Raw genomic sequence first — 17,518 nt, 5'->3', positions numbered from 1 at the left:
GGAATACATTTACATGGTAAATGAGTTTGGTGGTGGTTTTCTTTTGTGAAATACTATAACAAGGTGATGGACAAATATATAAATATATTTTGTTACAAATACAAAATCCTATTTAAATTTCCAACCCGACCTTCCCGATTTCAGATTTGGGGAAAGTTTGTGTCCGAACATTTCTGAAACTTTCCAAAACTCCATCAGTCTGGAACAAAGTGGTAGACTGATGATCTAAATGACATTCACGCCCACTTCACGCTGTGATTGGCCAGCTGTGCAGAGGTGAGAAAAGAGCCAGTGCAACACTACGAATGTCTTCCAGGAGAGACTGTCGCTGCTATCCCCATATTTAAATGATATCACGTCTCCCTCTCTATGACGGCTGACTTTTCACCCCACATTCGAGTGTGTCGCTCCGAACAACTAGATACACTTTTGACTTCCGACGCGGTCGAAACAACATGTCATACAAACCAGTTCTCGGCTGAGCATAACCCGAACTTTAACCTTCCAGGGGTTCCCGTGGGCAAAAATGAGCTGTGACTGAAATAATAACGTCCTTAAGAAGGGGCCTCGATAATGCAGGTGTCACCATGAGGCTCCTGTTGTTTGGGGTTGATATTGAGCTTTAGCGGTGCATACACTAAACAAATGTACAATTACTCAAAATACCACAAACTAATGGCCACATGTCGGCCCCTGAGGGTCTGAGTTTTCTTTGGTTGGTAATCCAGCTTCATCCAAAACCACCATCATTGTTGCTGCTATGCTTTGCAGTCTTATCCACTGACTGCACATGAAGCAGTATATATGTATCCAGTAGCCGTTGCAAGTAAAACTAAACTAAACTGTCAGAAAACTAAAATGTTATCCATCAAAAAAAACTCAGAAATTGAGATTAAGGATGGAAGTTTGTGCAGGAGATGTTGGAGGGTTGTGAGGACAGCTGAGTCATCTGTATTTTCACTAATACATGTGTTTATCCAAGTGTGGTCATTACAAGTGTTTTTGTACGATATGAAGTTCTGCAAAAAAAAAAAAATCGAAAAATGTTTCAGTGCAGTAATGATGTACGAGCCCAGTTGTCCCACGAGTGGAGGAAACCAGACGGGGGAAGTATTAGAAGAAATAAAGTGGAAACAAAACAGAAATTGTCTCCAGTGTTGGGGGAATGGGATTCTTCGCAGCGGTCCAGGAAGCCTCAGGGTATAAAGAATACCAAATGTAAGGGGAAAAAAAGAATAATTCCAGCAATTATACAGCAATTAGTCAGTACCTTTCCCCTACTGCTTAACTCACTTAAGTTAAATTAATTTGTATTTATTAAATAGGATGGGAGAGATCTAAAAAAAAAAAAAAGCGGCTGGCATGGTTTACATGTTGGCCAGGTGGCATTTCTACACTCATCTGCAACAATTCATGTAATTAATCTCCACGTGAATGAACTGAAAACAGGAAACTGTAAAGTTGTTATCATTAAAATCTCAGCCAAACATGCAGTTTATTAATTTACTCATCACAAAGCTCGGACCGTCTCCCAGCCAGAAGTCTTGTTGTGTCGCCATGAACCTTATTTCACAATCATGCTCTCACAGTGTCCAAATATTACAAACATGACGGGCTGAATTATTTGTAATAAATGATGCACAAGACATCTAGAATATTTCCATTTGATGCAACTGTGTAGCCATAAAAATGGTGGCTTGGGTTTAAATATTTCACACAGCGTATGCGTCATATAGCTTCAAAGAACGGTTGGAACAAGCAGCATATAAAATACACTGTGTGTGTGTGTATATATATGTGTATGTGGTGCAGTAATACAGTGGGGAATAACGTTTATTTGCCTAATCTGAAGGAGCATTTAAAGGAGGTGAAATGAGAAGTCAAAGATAAAAAGAAACACTGAGGTAAAAGTAAATCTCCTCTCAGGATTAAATACAATATGGTTCACGTTGCCGGTGACCAGTCTGCAAACAATCTGCCATGATGTGATGTGAGGTAGCAAACTTTAATGCGCTCACATTCCCCACTTCCCTCTTTTTATTTCCTTTGATGTAAAAAAAAAAAAAAAAAAAGCTGCTGTCAGAGATGATTTGGTGCAGAGTGTGTGTGTGTGTGTGTGTGTGTGTGTGTGTGTGTTTGTGTGTGCAGGTTTTCCACAGGATTTAAGGAATATTTGTGGGACAGATGGAGGCAACATGAAGTGGAGGAGGTGATGAAGTGAGCGACTGGAGAGAGGGAGGGAGAGCTCTGACCTTGAGGAGAGCCTAAATAAATGAGGAGGTGCTCGTCTGCTCTCAGGGTGATACCTGGGGCGAGACCACACTATTTGACTTATTCATAGCAGACAAACTGTCACTCCAGATCCCTCTCTCTCTCTCTCTCTCTCTCTCTCTCTCTCTCTCTCTCTCTCTCTCTCTCTCTCTCTCTCTCTCTCTCTCTGTCCTCGGCCTCCCTCCCCACCTGCAGCCCTGATGTAATATTTAAAATGTGTGTATTACTGTACAGCCTGGATTCAAATAACAACCAGCACGGTAAATACAGGTGTTCTTTCCACAGCACTAATAGCATCAGTCATGTAATGCTGCTGCTCTTTTTTAACAGAAATACTGATTTCTTCATTATTCCAAATTAGGGGGGGGGGGGGGGGGGGGGGGGTTATGCCCCTTGAGCTACTGGAAAAGCTTTTAATATGAAATATAGGAAGTGTTGAGTTTCATTTACAGTTCCATCACAGCAATAGAAAAAAAAACAAAAAAACTACAGACTGGAAGCAAAATAAAAAGAAAACAGGGGACTTCTTGGACAAATATGATCAATTATACATATAAAGCTGGAAACTAAGAATAAATGCTAAAGCTTTGTAGTTGAAATAAATCAAAGCCCCAGACCACTTGAGAATCTACATACTCACACCCTTCATGATCCGTCTTCCCGATGTCTATCTGCCAGCTGCTCAGAAAGCCTTTAAGGTGGCGATATATACCATCAAAGATAACCCACGACTCTTTTAGCCGGGATCTTCTGCCCCGTGTGCATCATCTCCTGCAGATAACGTCTCTCTATTAGCTCCGTGTGACGCCTGCCAACCTTCAGGAAAGATTCTTCTGTTTTATCAGAAGTGGATCTGTTTTGTATTCACGTTTTAAAAGTTCAACCAGACGTAAAACCATAAAAACTGTCGTGGCTGAACATCGTGTCCTACTGGCAGCACATGATGAGTTGCATGATCCACATGGGCCTTGCTGTTCTTATCTTACATTAATGTGTTCTCTTTTATTTTTGTATTATCTTTAATTGCCTCATTGCTCACCTGAAATGTTTTAATCATTGTTCAGCCACGTGAAGTCACTTTGCTTTTTTTAACCCCCTTATTTAGCATTATAAACAGTTTATAAACACTTAATAAATGGTTTATAACACACTATAATGGGTTAGTTAGAGTTTATTAATGAGCTTGTCAACAACTATAACTCCTCCTCTATAAGTGGAGGCTGCTTAATAAATAGATAATGAATAACTGGATAGTAAAACAGTTGTAATGATACAAAATGTGTCTTCATAGGAGAAGTTCAAACTGTTAACAAACGCTGCACATTAATAAACATTTTATAGCTGTTTATATAGTGTGTTATAAACCATTTTGTACATGTTTATATGCTGCTTATATTTGCTGTTTAGGGGGAGTTATAGTTTATTATTAGGAGCCACGACATCAAGCAGCTTGTTTACCTTATTAATGTGATTTAGTTTCATCAACAAAACCTTCAGCAGGTCAAAATGAACACAAATCTGGTGTTTCTGTCAAGAGATAAAATAATTTGGACCGCAGGAAATGTGACAAATAAAATTCTGCTACTGAACATTATGGTTGTTATTCTAGACTTGCGCTTTTCTGGTGAAGTACTGTTAAGTTTTACCTCTTAAGGCCTCTAAAAATAGTGATGCACTTATAGTATTAAGGGGTCACAAGCCAAACAGGGTGAACCAAAGCTACACAAATAAGAATTTCAACGGAGATGTTTGTTTTTGATGAAAGCTACCTAATTAGCAACTGCTAGCACAATATCAAAGCAGGAGCAGGAAACACTAAATTGGCTCCTGACTTTGAAGCTATAGACCACCATTGTACATACAGACGCAATCAGAGCCTCTAGCCATGGCCATAATTTGCAAGACTAGTGCGACAAATCATCCGAGTGTGAAGAAGGACAAGCACTGCTGACATCAGCAGTGCACGATGCAGCAGAGCAGCAGTGTGTCGGCCGGATAACAAAGCTAATTGGCATTGAATTAATAGAATAATGAGAATCTTGCCGATAGACCACTTGAAAGTCATTTCTCCTTTTCAAACGCAGCTTTTGTTGGCCTAAATCCACAACCCAAATTAAAAGTTACGCTTCATCTGCAGCCATCAGGAAATTCGCCATCAGTATGCACGCACTCCGAGCTAATCAGGACTAATCAAGCCAATCACGGCGCTCTCATTAGCTCGCCAGTGATGTGGCAAACTATGACTCAGCAGAAGAGACAAAGATAATCCGTCTGAAGCAATGAGACGGAAGTCACTGTCAACACCTGGAAACGCCATGAACAATTACACCTGCGCGGCGCGGCAGGCGGCTGCCGTGATGTTTATATTGATATTTTCTGACTTGTGATGCAGCGAAGTGACATCCTGCCGTCTCGGGAGAAAACGCCAGAATAACTTCAGTTCTATTCATCTGGGATTTGTAGTCAATTAAAAAGACTATCATGTCAGCATTTCATTTAAGCTCCCCTCTTCTCCTGTTTCCACGGAGACATTAGCATCGGAGACCAGGATATTAATCACTGAATTAATTATTATGGGGTGCCTTGAGGGAGCAGAAGGGGGTATTAACCCTTATTAAGAGAGAGGGAGGAGGAGAGGGAGACGCTCGGTGCTGTTTCAACCTCTGCCTTCCCTGTTGGAGTCATGAAATGAGTAAAACGACGACGTGAAGAAAAGTAGAATTACACATCTGTGAGAGGAAATGATCACATGGAGGAGACACGACTAGAAACAGACAGTACATTAAACTATTAAGAAGGAAAAGTAGGGAGATATAAATAAAACAAGTAACAAGTAAGTCCATTCAAACTTATTCAAACAAAATTATTAGCAACTAAATGTACGTAACTATCAAAAGTAAAAGTACTCATAATGTCTGTGTTAGTATTATACTTTACTATTATTGATGTATAAATATGTAAGCGGTACTTTTAACGTTGTCGTTGGTCAAGATGGAGCTCGTTTTAACTACTTCATATATATATTTGGTAGTTTAATCTGTAACAATTGATCATATTTTATAAACTGATCACATGTTTTGTGTGTGAAATCTTAATTTGAAAAGTAACCAGTATAACTATAGCTCTTAAATTAATGTAGTACAGTAAAAAGTACTCTCTGAACTGTAGAAGTATAAAGTAGCATAAAATGGAAATACTCAAGTAAAGTACAAGCACTTCAAAACTTGAGTACAGTACTCTATTAAATGAAAGTTACTAACTTTAGCCCTCTAGCGGCAGCTTATAGATCGTTTTGTTTCCCATAACATTAAATAACAATAACATTTCAGGTTCCAGACCTCTGAACCAACACGCACATCTCCGTTAATCAAGTTCCTAGAAAGATATCTGGCTACATCCAAGAAAGTAGCCTCAAAAATGGTGAAAAGCACGTGTGAAGTAGGCGCAGCTTTACAGGCTGTTGTAAGTGGACCCTGAAGCATACATTCAGATAGTTTCACGTCTATCTTAATTCACTCACATGTCGTATGTTTATAAACACACACCTTATGTATCATCCCCTCAGATGCAGTGTAGGTTTACAGGAACATGCTGGATAACAGCAGTGTTTAGTATGGACTACAGATCTATGTACGGCTTCTCCTGCCCAGTGGCTACCCTTTTTCTACCCCTTGACTTTGTTAGCTCATGGCTAGCGGCTGTAGTGGCTGTATTTTATTTCACTTCATTATTTTGTTTTTTTTCTGAAATTAAAAGCCACTGGCTAATCTTGTTCTACACCTGCATTATCTTCCAATTAAAATGCTCAGAGCCCTCCTGTTTATGGTGTAACCTTGCTAACTTGTTGTGGCTGTACAGATGAGTCTTTTTCTCCCGGTGAATTTCTGCAAGACAAGACAACGGGCCTCCAGCAAGAACCAACTCGTATGAACAGTTTTGGTTTTTTAAAGTAGCACGCCGGAAATCATGTTTGCAGCCCGTGAAGTTCTTACGTAACCCTTCTGTGGTGGAACAACGTGCAGCCTCCTAAAAGTTTCAGAGGCCGTGTTACTATGCAGACAGCGTTTCCACCGTCCAGACAGCTCGCCACTGTAACACATGAGCGAGCGCCGCGGCCCTCTCGCCCCAAATTCGTCCCATTCACCTCTGCCCTTGTCACTCCCTCCACGCCCGTCTAATCTCCCCTGTGTGAAGGGATTTGCATGTTGCCCTGTCAGGCTAAACTGGAGTGGAAGCGCTCCCGAGCTCCGGGGCTCTGTGCTGATGGATTGGGAGAGGCCCGTGGGATTAGCAGTGACAGGTGGAATGCAGCGGGGACCACAGCCAGAGACAGAGAGGGTTGAAATGTAGACTTTTCCATTCTGATGCCGACATTGTTGTGCGGCTCTTAAGTCCTTATCTGCAGTACACAGGCAGAGATGTGGCGGGCAGGGGTGGTTATGGTGGTGGGTGGGGAGGGGGTTACTGCACATGTGTGAACAAAGCAAGAGTACTCCTTAAATGAGTGGCCTTAATCACAGTCAGTGGTCCATTATAGTCCCCTCTATAGGTTGCTTACGTGAGGCCGGGCTATACTTTTCGAAGGCGCTCTAATGTACCTCGGGATCCTCCATCTTGTGTGTGTCTCTGCTCTCCTCTGGTGTGGGGGAGGCTGAAAGATACAGGCTGGTTTGGTCCTCCTTTCATCTCCTAAAATCTTACCAACTCTATTTACAAGTACAAGATCCATAAGGGCTTAAAGCAGATAAAAGAAGTATTATATGAAAGACTTAAAATAACTATATTTTAGCTGTAGCTTAAAATAACCCAAAGAATCCATCTGCTGGAACTTTAAGCTTGACAAAGCCATTCAAACAGCTAAGAGAGGCTTTACAGAAAAATGAGAAACCATTAAGAATTAGAGGCTTTATCGGTCTATAGGTTTCACAATGACAGTAGATGTCAGCAGAAAGGATGCCAGTGTGTGATGACGGACAGGAAGCCTGATCTTTGGTTAAAAAAACAAAGACGACCAGCCCTTAAAGGCTGGAGAGGAACAAAGCCAAACAGTTAACTGTACAAAAGCCCCCATTTCTCCGCCCTTCCACCAAAGTACGCCGTGCTCACTAGACATCATTCTGCCGGTCTGAAGCCGAAGGGATGCCAGGTTTGAGTCTCGTAAATTTGGCCAAAGGGAAGAGAAGTCACAGACGCGGTGAAAGACAACACCTTGACAGTGTGTTCTCAGTGAATCACACAGGTTTCACACGATGGAGGAGACAACGGCGCTACAGAACCACGGCGGCTAATGTAACAGGAGCTCAAATACACAGAGTGCGAAAAGCCACGACTGCCGAAGCCGACAGAGACAACTTAATTCCCTTACAAGCAAGACAACATACACTAGCAAGTCAGACAGTGAAGAACAATATGGCTGCAGAAGAGAGAGAGAGAGAGAGAGAGAGAGAGAGAGAGAGACAATCAATACAAGCAGAGACACACACACACACACACACTCTCTCTCTCACACACACACACAACCACAAGTGTGATGCCACTACAGGTATACACACAGCATGAGCAGCAGACACTGTAGAGCAACACATGAGACAGTCTTTTACACTTAATACCTGTTAATAAATGATGCTTCTGAACTACAGTCCCCATGCAAATGACCACTGATATACAGCAGGTTGTGAGCAGTAACTTACTTAACAGGCTATAATTGGTAAGACGAGTGGCGGATGAAAACCTCATACTTCCAAAATGTCAACATGTGACAGACTAAGAAAAGAGTTGTTAGTTTAAGTTTAAAGAAATAGTTCAGCATTTCAGAAAATATGCAAATTTGCTTTCTTTGCGAGAGTGAGACGAAAAGATTGATATCAAATCTCACGTCTGTGGGAAGGAGCTGGAGATTAGCTGTGTTTAGCTTAGCTTAGCATAAAGACCGGAAACGTGGGGGAAACAGCTAGCTTGTCTTAATATCGAATAAACACTTCGTTTATTTGATATTTTCATCTTTAGGGTCATATAATCTTTTCAGCCAACACAGAATCACATAATTCAAAATCTTAAATTAAGTCAATGCTTAAGTTAGTTTGACATTTACTAAATTATGAGGTTTTCACATCATTAAAGTAATAACAATACAGTCATCCCAGAGATTAAATTGGAGTATTATAGTAGCAGTATAAAGTATTTCTATAGTTTATGACAGAAGCTGCAACTTGAACATGAACGTCAGTTGTGACTCAAACTAAGGACACACTACACAGCTGTTAGGAAAATATTAAAAATCACACTCATAATTACCATCAGTTTTTCCACCTCCTGTTGCACAGATTACTTCAATTAAAAAACTGGTGACTACCGGTCGTACTGATGACAATTAAACGTGATTAACAACATCAAGACTGAGCAACTGTCTCACTGTCACAGGCGACGGCTTGTCACCGGAGCATCAAGACTTTAGTTTGTGTCAAACATGTTTGACATAATGATTAACTGGATTGGCAGGCGAGGGATTTCAGCCCTTGTCCAGACTAACACAGACACAATCCAATCGGACGTGGTGGCACATAGCGATTATAATTGGCCTAAAAGTCATGTAATGTGTCCTCAGCCGGAGGCCGAAAAAAGCTAATAATGTATCAGCAAACATCCAGTGACTGTTGTACTTTTTTTGCGTCTTACCTGGGGGAGATGTCACAGCCCTGCTGCATGAAGGCGCCAAGGGAAAACCAGAGAGAGTTGAAGATACCAAACTCATTGGGGGGCTGGTCGCTTGGCGGACCGTCGGTGCCCTCTTCGGGCTCCTCGGTGTGCCATTCGTACGGGCTGAAGCGGCTGACCAGGAAGAGCACCACGCTCACGCCGATATAGGCGAACACGATGCACATCCAGATCTCGTAGGCCAACGGGTCCAGGAAGGAGAACACCCCTGGTTTGGATTTCTGGGGCTTTTTGATCATGATGGAAATGCCCAGCGACATGAAGGGCTTGGAGAAGTCGATCACTTCCTCCCGGACCAACGTGATAGTCAAAGGGGCCACAGCGATTTCCGCTTTCTGTGGGGATTCGAATGAAACACAATTTGATTAGACATCTGAATGAGCCTCTCTGAGAGCAACTCCAAATCCGAATGATGACAGATAAACAAATGTAAATGATGGATCATCTCTCTGAGCTGAACCATGCAACAATCAAACATCACTTAGTCACAGATATGACATGCCGAAGGCCAAAAGCCAGCCAGCCATCAGTAAACAAAACAGCAATCGGCCCTTTTCTTTTCTCCTCGGCTCGCGTCGTTTTATCTGAATTTGTCCCTTGACTGAGCAAATCTCAAAGCGATCAAGTTTAGACGGCGGCTGAATACATCTCAGAGTGATCAAGTTAAGACAGAGAGGGAAAGAAAAGAAATTGAAAAAGAAATTCTGAACCTCCTCTCTAAAGCTGAGAGGCTTAGCTGAAACTCCGGGAGAATCAGCAAGCGGGATAAAATAATGTGTCGGAGAAATATGCTTACAGCACAGGAAGGCAAGAAATGGGATACAGCCACGTTCTGAGGTCTGCAGCTTGGAAAAGTGCACACTGGCTTGCTGAGAATCCACAAATCAGATTACAGCTAGTGACTTAGCAACACTTGTGACCTTGTCTGCCTGGCTTGGGAGCAAAAGGGCTTAATATCAGCAAGAATTTAAAGTTTCATTACGACCATCTGACACTTAAGGAAGCAGGAAAGGAGAAAAACAGGGACGGGGGGGAGAAAATGAAAGAGATTTAAGTTCTTTCATCCTCAGCAAAATGAACTAAGATGACAGCCTCGGGGCATTTAGTGTGTGCTAAAATACATGGCAGGTTAAAAGGAGGCAGGGCTTTTGTGGTAGCGTGTGGGCTTTTCAGGGAGAACCGGGAACAAATGAATGGTCTCCGAGCAAAAGTCTTAGGCGGGAAAGTGCTGACGGCTTCCATGTCCTCAGACGTTCCCATGAACGCTGCCCCCAATCACGTACTCTATAGTGCAACACTGGCTCCACACACGGCTGCACAACACGTATCTTCACACAAACTCACACACATACTGGTATTACTACACTCATGAGGGCCTTCCACTGTTCATTCTCTTCCTCCTGGTCCCAACTTGGATGTTTATGCCAAATTTTGTTCTTATTTCTAAACTCAACCCCAATTTTGTTCTTCTTGTAATGTAATAATGACTACAAAATTCTTATGGACATAAGAGACGTTTGATCAAAACTATGACTGCGAAAGAACCAAAAAATCCTCACTATTGATAACTTGCTCACTTTATTTACGACGTTTCAATCCTCAAACCTTCATCAGTATATATACTATATATATATATATATATATATAATATATATACAGTATATACACATATATTTATATGAAAAAACACCAGTTAGGCACCTGGCAGCTATATTTATGGCACAGCTGCCGTTTGTCTATATGATTTTTAGCTAATGAAGATAAATCGTAAATCAAGTAAGAACACGTGATCGACAGCGTGCGGTATGTTTATGCTCCCCGGATTGTGTTTTCTTTTTAATCAACATTATAATATAATATAAATATTTATATCGAACTAACCTGCAAACCTCTTTAACAAGCAATTACGTTTGACAACTTAGAATTTCTAATTTGGTAAAATACATTTTGTAACCAGATCCTTCTGGATCTGGAACTGGATCTTGACTGCAACTATTCACATCACATGTTTCATTATTTTCAAGCAACCCTGGTTATCCTGAAAAAGAAAATGTGCCATACGTCCATATTTGAAGCCGATACGAGACTCTGAGAGGCAGGTAAATGGAAGGAGTGGTCTGGTGCTGACGGGGTTCAAGTCAGAAACTGATGACAGATGTAGTTGGACAGAGGACAAGTTTTCCTGTTAGGGGATTTATATTTAAGTCATTTTGCCCATCGTGTTTTCTATTCAAAGCAAAGCTTTTGGACAGGATGTGTTTTGGCTCACAGTGCTTGTTAAAGAGATGAAAATAGCGGAGAACACAGCTGCACTTTTTATTCTCGTGCTTTTGACCAACCTGGTTAGTCTTTACACCAGAAGTGCAGTGTACTGCTTTATCAGTCCTGACACATCCCGAACTGTGCCTCTCCTCGCACTCGCTGCAGTCGACTTCACCTTGAGTCACTGCGGTACCAAGAGAGGCGCTGGCGAGAAAAATGCCACTTTGTGAAAATGGACCAGAAAAAACTGGTTTCTCTCTTTTTCTGTCTCAAATTCTTCTAAGTTGTTACTCACAGTAGTTTTCTGCACAGTAGAGAGCGTTTTCTGGGAAAAGCAAAATTAAAAACTGGATAAAGATTAAATAAACCATTGTTCTATGGTCTCCATCAGCGACAAAGTGACATTTATTTATTGAAAAGGTTTTGGATTGTTAATCGAACCTATAACTTAACCTTAACTGAAGTGTAAGTGACAAAATCTTCCCTTTTTTCTATCCTCATAAGGCTGTTTTTTTTAATCTCAAAAAATATTAAAGTCGCAGAACACAAACACTCGTCTCTTTCCTCACTTTGATTTATTTTCTGGCCATGAAATCCCAACATCATCCCGTACCACGGGCTCGCACCAGCTTTGATCGCACAGCAAGGTCAGCGGCAGAAAGACGCCTCACCCCCCAAAATCAAATAGTCACCTCAGAGATTCTTTAACAAGCTCCACACCTGCGCTTTTCCTCTTTAACCCCTCCAAAAGCTCAGCTCCAATGCCCTGCTAATTCCCCTCTACCTGCTAGCATTAATACCACCAGAGACAGCTGGCCTGTTTACAGATGGGTTTAATTATCTAAACAACATACAGGAGCTGTGCTTCAGACAGATCTACTGTGTGTACAGAGACTTCTTGTCCTTCTGCAAAAGATATATTCTGCATACATAACAAGACATACAGAATCTTTTTAACTTCCCGTAAATTGTTAAATAGTGGACCAGGGCTGTTATTTACTTTAACAGCAGCCTTTATATCACCATATTTTAGTAAGATGTCTCCTCGGTCTGCTCCTGTTTCCATTTGAAACTGAACACTTCAAACTGCATAATCACTCCTGTTCCTGGTTGGCTTTTAATTTGAAACATCTGCAGGAAGTGTTGAGTTTTATTGACAGAAGTTTAACAGCGATCAAAAAAAGACATTCAAATTAATCAGTGAATGAAAACGGGAACGTTGTTAATAAGAGAATCTCAGAGCAGCAGATTGGTGAGTCTCTCTGTTGTTGTACTGATGGAATTAGTGAAAATGTACATTCAGCTTAATTTACCATGTGAGCTATGTTTTCTGTTTATCATTTGAGACTCGGCCATAACCTTAATACCAGCTTTTATTTGAGAATTAGTGGTTGTTTCCATTTAGGTTGATGACGTTTTAACAAGCACATACATATAAAGTTCACATTGTTATGACTTTATTGTGATTATTACACGGTCGTCAGGATAAGAAATGATGCACAAATTGTTCTATTTAATATAACTTGTCTTTACGGACTCTCTGCTCACAGTTTGAATTAATGAAGTTGACTCTGATGACTAATTTCTGGACATTTTCAGCTTTAAGAAAGCTGAAAACCAATTTCTCTGTCAAAAGCCAAGCTGCCGTATAAATGTATTGTTAGTACTAACAGATTAGAAGAAGACACAGTATTGTCCCTAAATACCATCATGAATCTTACTGACAGCATACAATTAAAGTTTGAATGAGATGAATCAGCTTAGATGAAAAGCTAATTTCTGTAGAAATAGTGCTTTAGGGAAGCTGGAAGAAGAACCATTTCCTGAGTGGAAACAAAGGGTCTTACCCCGTACACCAGCTCCCCGACCATGCCGTTCCAGATCTTCGTCTCTGGGTCCCTGGCGCCGTACTTTCCGTCGGGAACGATGGAGATTTTGTACTTGATGCCGATGTGCTTGGCGATCTCCGAGGCCAGGTCCACGCAGTAGCCCTCGTACTGGTCGTTGCCCTCGTACATCTCCCAGTTCTTCTTAAGCATCACATAGGGACCCTCCTACACAAGGGACCATAACCAGTGAACCAGACCGTCAGACAGACAGACACACAGACATGAGGGCTCGCACAATGGTTCTTCGACACACCGACAGACGACAGAATGACTGGGCTCATTAATACCAACCAGGGCTGAGGTTAAAGCTACCCTGGGGAGTTTTCGACCACTAGGAGTGCTATGGAGCAATGTTTTGATGAGCGAAGCCCCCGTTTTATTTGTATCTCATGCGCGAGCATGCAGGTGATGGTGTCATGCTATCTTATTGATCAACATTTGGTGGCAATGACCTATCTAACATATTAAAGCTGCACAAGGCAAGATCTTATTGAAAAAAAACCACTAATTTACATTAAAGGTGAAGTCGCTAATTTGGAGTAGAGCACATTTTCCACCAAATCAAGTCTACGTGATCAGCCTTCATGGGCTCTAATGAGAAAGTGGACTGTGTCATGATAACTTTGTTGTTGCCAAATTCATCCAAAATTTAAACTGAATCTGAAACTGAATTCATTTCAGCTGATTTTCTAACATAATTGTCCATCTTTCATACGGACGATTCAACTATTCAAGCTGTGGAAGTGCTGCAACTGTTCTGTCACCTCACATTATCTGCAGAAAACGAACTTTTACTTACAAACTAAATTCTCCCACTTTCAAAAATGAATCTATTCTCCACAACCACCTGAGTGTATCAAAGTAAAAAAAAAAAATGCATAGTGCAGCTTTAAACGTAATGACTTTAAACTGACTTGATCCCAGCTGCTGGGAGATGGGTTGGTTTTTTTTTTTTTGCTGAAGATAATTCAGTGTACAACAGAAAGAGATACATGTGTAATCTTAATGACAGCCTCATGCTGTATATACACAGCACAGACTGGAGTTTAGGCAGGAAGGAAGAAGAAAAAAATCATCAAAGTGTTAATGTGGATGCATGATACACAGAGAGACTCGAGGAGGAGAGAGGAAAGTATGACTAAGCAGAAACGGAGGCAGACATAAAGCTGAAGGGAAGTGAGAAATGAGCTGCAGTCAGACTGAATGACTTAATACCTAAAACAAGCCTGACTCGACTTGAACACTCAAAGTAATCAGGGGTGGCTACGTCGGTCCACACTGTGACCTGCGGGAGGTTATAGATCATGAGATTCGCTGTTGCTGGGAAAGTGATCTAAATGTAAACCTCGTCTGCTTTCCGCGCTCATATTTCCAAACAAATTGCTTTTGTCATGGAAGGCAGCCTATTGCATATTGAGAACGGGAGCAATTCATTCCTGAGATGTGTTTGCTTGACATTGCCCCGGGCCAAAGCAAGGTAACCAAAGACTCCTCAGCGGGGGGAAGAATGCAAAGGCTCGGTTGAGCCCGCGGCACAACAAAATATTAATGTACAACATAATGATGGCGCAGTTTAGCAGGTTCATGTCAAAATAAGGCTTTTGTGATCTGAAATATACATTTCACAACTGCAGTCCTTGCAGGATTTATACATCACAAAAAAAAATTACTTGAAGTAGGTTATGATGCATTAATAATAAAATAATTTGATAAGCTATCCAGTAGTATCCATCATTCTGTACTTTTGCACACTGTAGTTATTGCAAAGCCTGATCACAATTAATATACAGTAATGCAATCAAAATGCTTAAAAGCAGGTCCAGATTAACCTGCTATGGGGGCCCTGGGGCAAAACTGAGCTTTGTAACCAGTCACACAGCAGACTGCACATGGCAGCTTCATTATATTTTGCAGCAAACATCCAACCCTGGAGTATATCCTGCCATAGGTTTGCTGTGTATGAGATAGTTTGTAGTAACTGGATTAAATTTAAAATATATTTAGGAATATGCACCACGTAAAACACAATATAAACTGAAATAATAAAGATTTAAAGCTAGCTTTTGACACACACACTTCTATAAAACAGATTAGGACCTAAAGGGTCTACCTAAGGATCCTTAATTTTTCAGTTTATACTCTGCTTTAGGGGTGCATATTAACAAACACATTTGCAAGTATTTAAACTCATTGCCACACAGTAAACCTGGGGCCTTAAGATTTTCATTAAATGTTTTTGTTTTATTGCATTTCTTTGGCATCATTTAAGCAATAGCCAGTTGATGTATTTACATTCTGTAATTACCTCTCTATATAGTAGTATATTATTAGTGGCAGGGTCCGCCATTCCTGCCCAGGATTCAACTATCCTGCCTACCAACGGGAGATTCACAGCATTACTGTTTGTAATTTTATCTAATTAATATCAGGATCAGTGTTTACTTTCACTCTGCCAATTGCTAATGCAATTTCCTGTCTGCTTCACATTAAAAGCATTCAACTAGCAAAACATGGAGTTGCTTTTATTGCGAAAGAGTCACAGGAAACATAACGTATTTGTCACCATGGTTAGCGCAGACAGCAATTATTCAACTATTTCAGGCATCTTTTTTTTCCACAATGGATCCGTTTTAAATACTGCAGGGTTACGGAACAAGAAGGAGCACTCACACTTGGATGAAGAGTTGCAGGCAACAAGCTGTACACCTCCAACTCTTCATCAAGGTAACAAACTCTTCTTTGTCCTGTTGTTTTGTCCACGCCATGTGCTGCATGAAATCACACTGAAGTGGCTAATGGCATGATGAAAACAGGCCAATTATTGACAGTGAGTTTGTTTGGCTGCACTGTAAACGGATACATCAGTCTGACCAAGTTGCTCCTCGAGGAGTGTTTACTAACCAAATCAACCAGGGCTGAAATCTGAATGATTACAACTTTAAAGCCCCCACAGTATGTGTAGGATTTGTTATGACTTTGGCGCCCCCTGTGGTACAATAGAAACAGACACTGTGGCAGACAGCAACGCATGCTGCTACCTTCTCCCCATAGATCCAATTCAGGGACACAACACAGACTGCGCTAATTTTCACTTCAATTGTCTTTTATTCTACAAAACAAAACATTTCTGCACATGATGGTTTTAACTGTCCTATGAGCACCACTTCAAGAAAAGCATTACCATGTTTTCTTCTATTAACAATTCTCTAAATTTTTTACAACGGCTGAAAAATAAATCTCAACCATTTTAACGATGAAGGCTTAATTTACAAGTTGATATTCGCAGATGTTTTGGATGAGTATCAGAGGGAAATCAGCCCTAATCCATATGATTTATGATAGCAGGGTGTACGACAGCGCTGGCAGCCAGAGGAGCAGAGGGAGTGGCAGAGATAAAGGATGCAGTCAGTGTTTCTGGCATGAGAAGAGAGCGGTGCTTCAGAGGTCTTCACAGCAAAGGCCAGCATGGCTGACAGGCTGGTCAATAATCCCAACCACACTGCTTCACTCACTGCCTAATGAGACTAATTAACATGCCATTAAAAGCACACACACACACACACACTACAGGGCCAACTTGATGTCACAAATCCAAACATACGTCCATCAGTGTTCACACAAATATGCACCCACATCAAAATTGCTAGACCGTGCTGCTTAAAATCTGTGTGAGAGTGTTGTGCATTACGTAAGATAAACAATGTGTGGCACTTCCTGTTTGAATATGCGCAGGAATACGCAGAAAACTCATGGTCCATCTTGTACAATAACTTGACAACAAAAACATCATTTTATGAAGCAAACACACAGTAACGCTTCTCAGTAAGTGACTAATTTCTGGGTATCGGTCGTCTGTAGCCACTTGAGGCACTAATCACATTTTTATTAGATTTAATGTGGTTATATGACATTGAAAAAGGGGAAGCACATTTAAAGCACGAATAGAAAAAAACAATGTTTGCAGCTCGACTGGCTGCTGAGCCTCGACCTCTAATACAGCCTGTATGTTTGTAGAAGTACGTGTCTCGTTCCAAGTTGGAATTAGAAAACTATCTTAACTGCAAAAATGTTTGGTAAATTGTTCGTTTGAACTTTAAATGTGATTATTAGCTAATTAATGCCCCAACATTGCTACGTAAGCCTACATGTTCATTCACACTGTTAGAGCATGAAGTCCTGCTGCTGGAGATCAGCACACATAAACATTTATTATTAGGGGACATTGTTGCAATGCTGTAAAGTTAGACGTTTTGCTAAAGTAAGGCAGTTCATGACTTAGAGGGTGAAGAGAATATGGACCTCTAGTGATTTTAGCTTGTGCCTAAAAGTAATTCTAAAAAAGGAGGATTGGTAAATGCGACAAGTTCTCTTAAATAATTCAT

The 17,518-nt window shown here is 40.9% G+C and overlaps 1 protein-coding gene across 3 annotated transcripts in view; it reads right to left on the bottom strand.

The window, feature by feature from the left end:
• The window catches only part of gria4b (glutamate receptor, ionotropic, AMPA 4b), a 102,452-nt gene that overhangs the window by 11,262 nt on the left and 73,672 nt on the right, over nucleotides 1-17,518 (bottom strand). For all 3 annotated transcript variants that reach the window (XM_070917185.1, XM_070917186.1, XM_070917184.1), the window contains exons 10-11: nucleotides 13,095-13,301; nucleotides 8,947-9,320 (exon numbers count right to left, since the gene is read on the bottom strand). In XM_070917185.1, coding sequence (XP_070773286.1) covers nucleotides 8,947-9,320; nucleotides 13,095-13,301 — 581 coding nt within the window. The remainder of the gene's footprint in view (nucleotides 1-8,946; nucleotides 9,321-13,094; nucleotides 13,302-17,518) is intronic.

This window comes from Enoplosus armatus, chromosome 13 (genome assembly GCF_043641665.1).
Source record: "Enoplosus armatus isolate fEnoArm2 chromosome 13, fEnoArm2.hap1, whole genome shotgun sequence".
In the NCBI taxonomy this organism is placed as follows: Eukaryota; Metazoa; Chordata; class Actinopteri; order Centrarchiformes; family Enoplosidae; genus Enoplosus; species Enoplosus armatus.
Note: the sequence above shows the minus strand (reverse complement) of the source record. Positions and strands in the feature narration are given on the sequence as shown.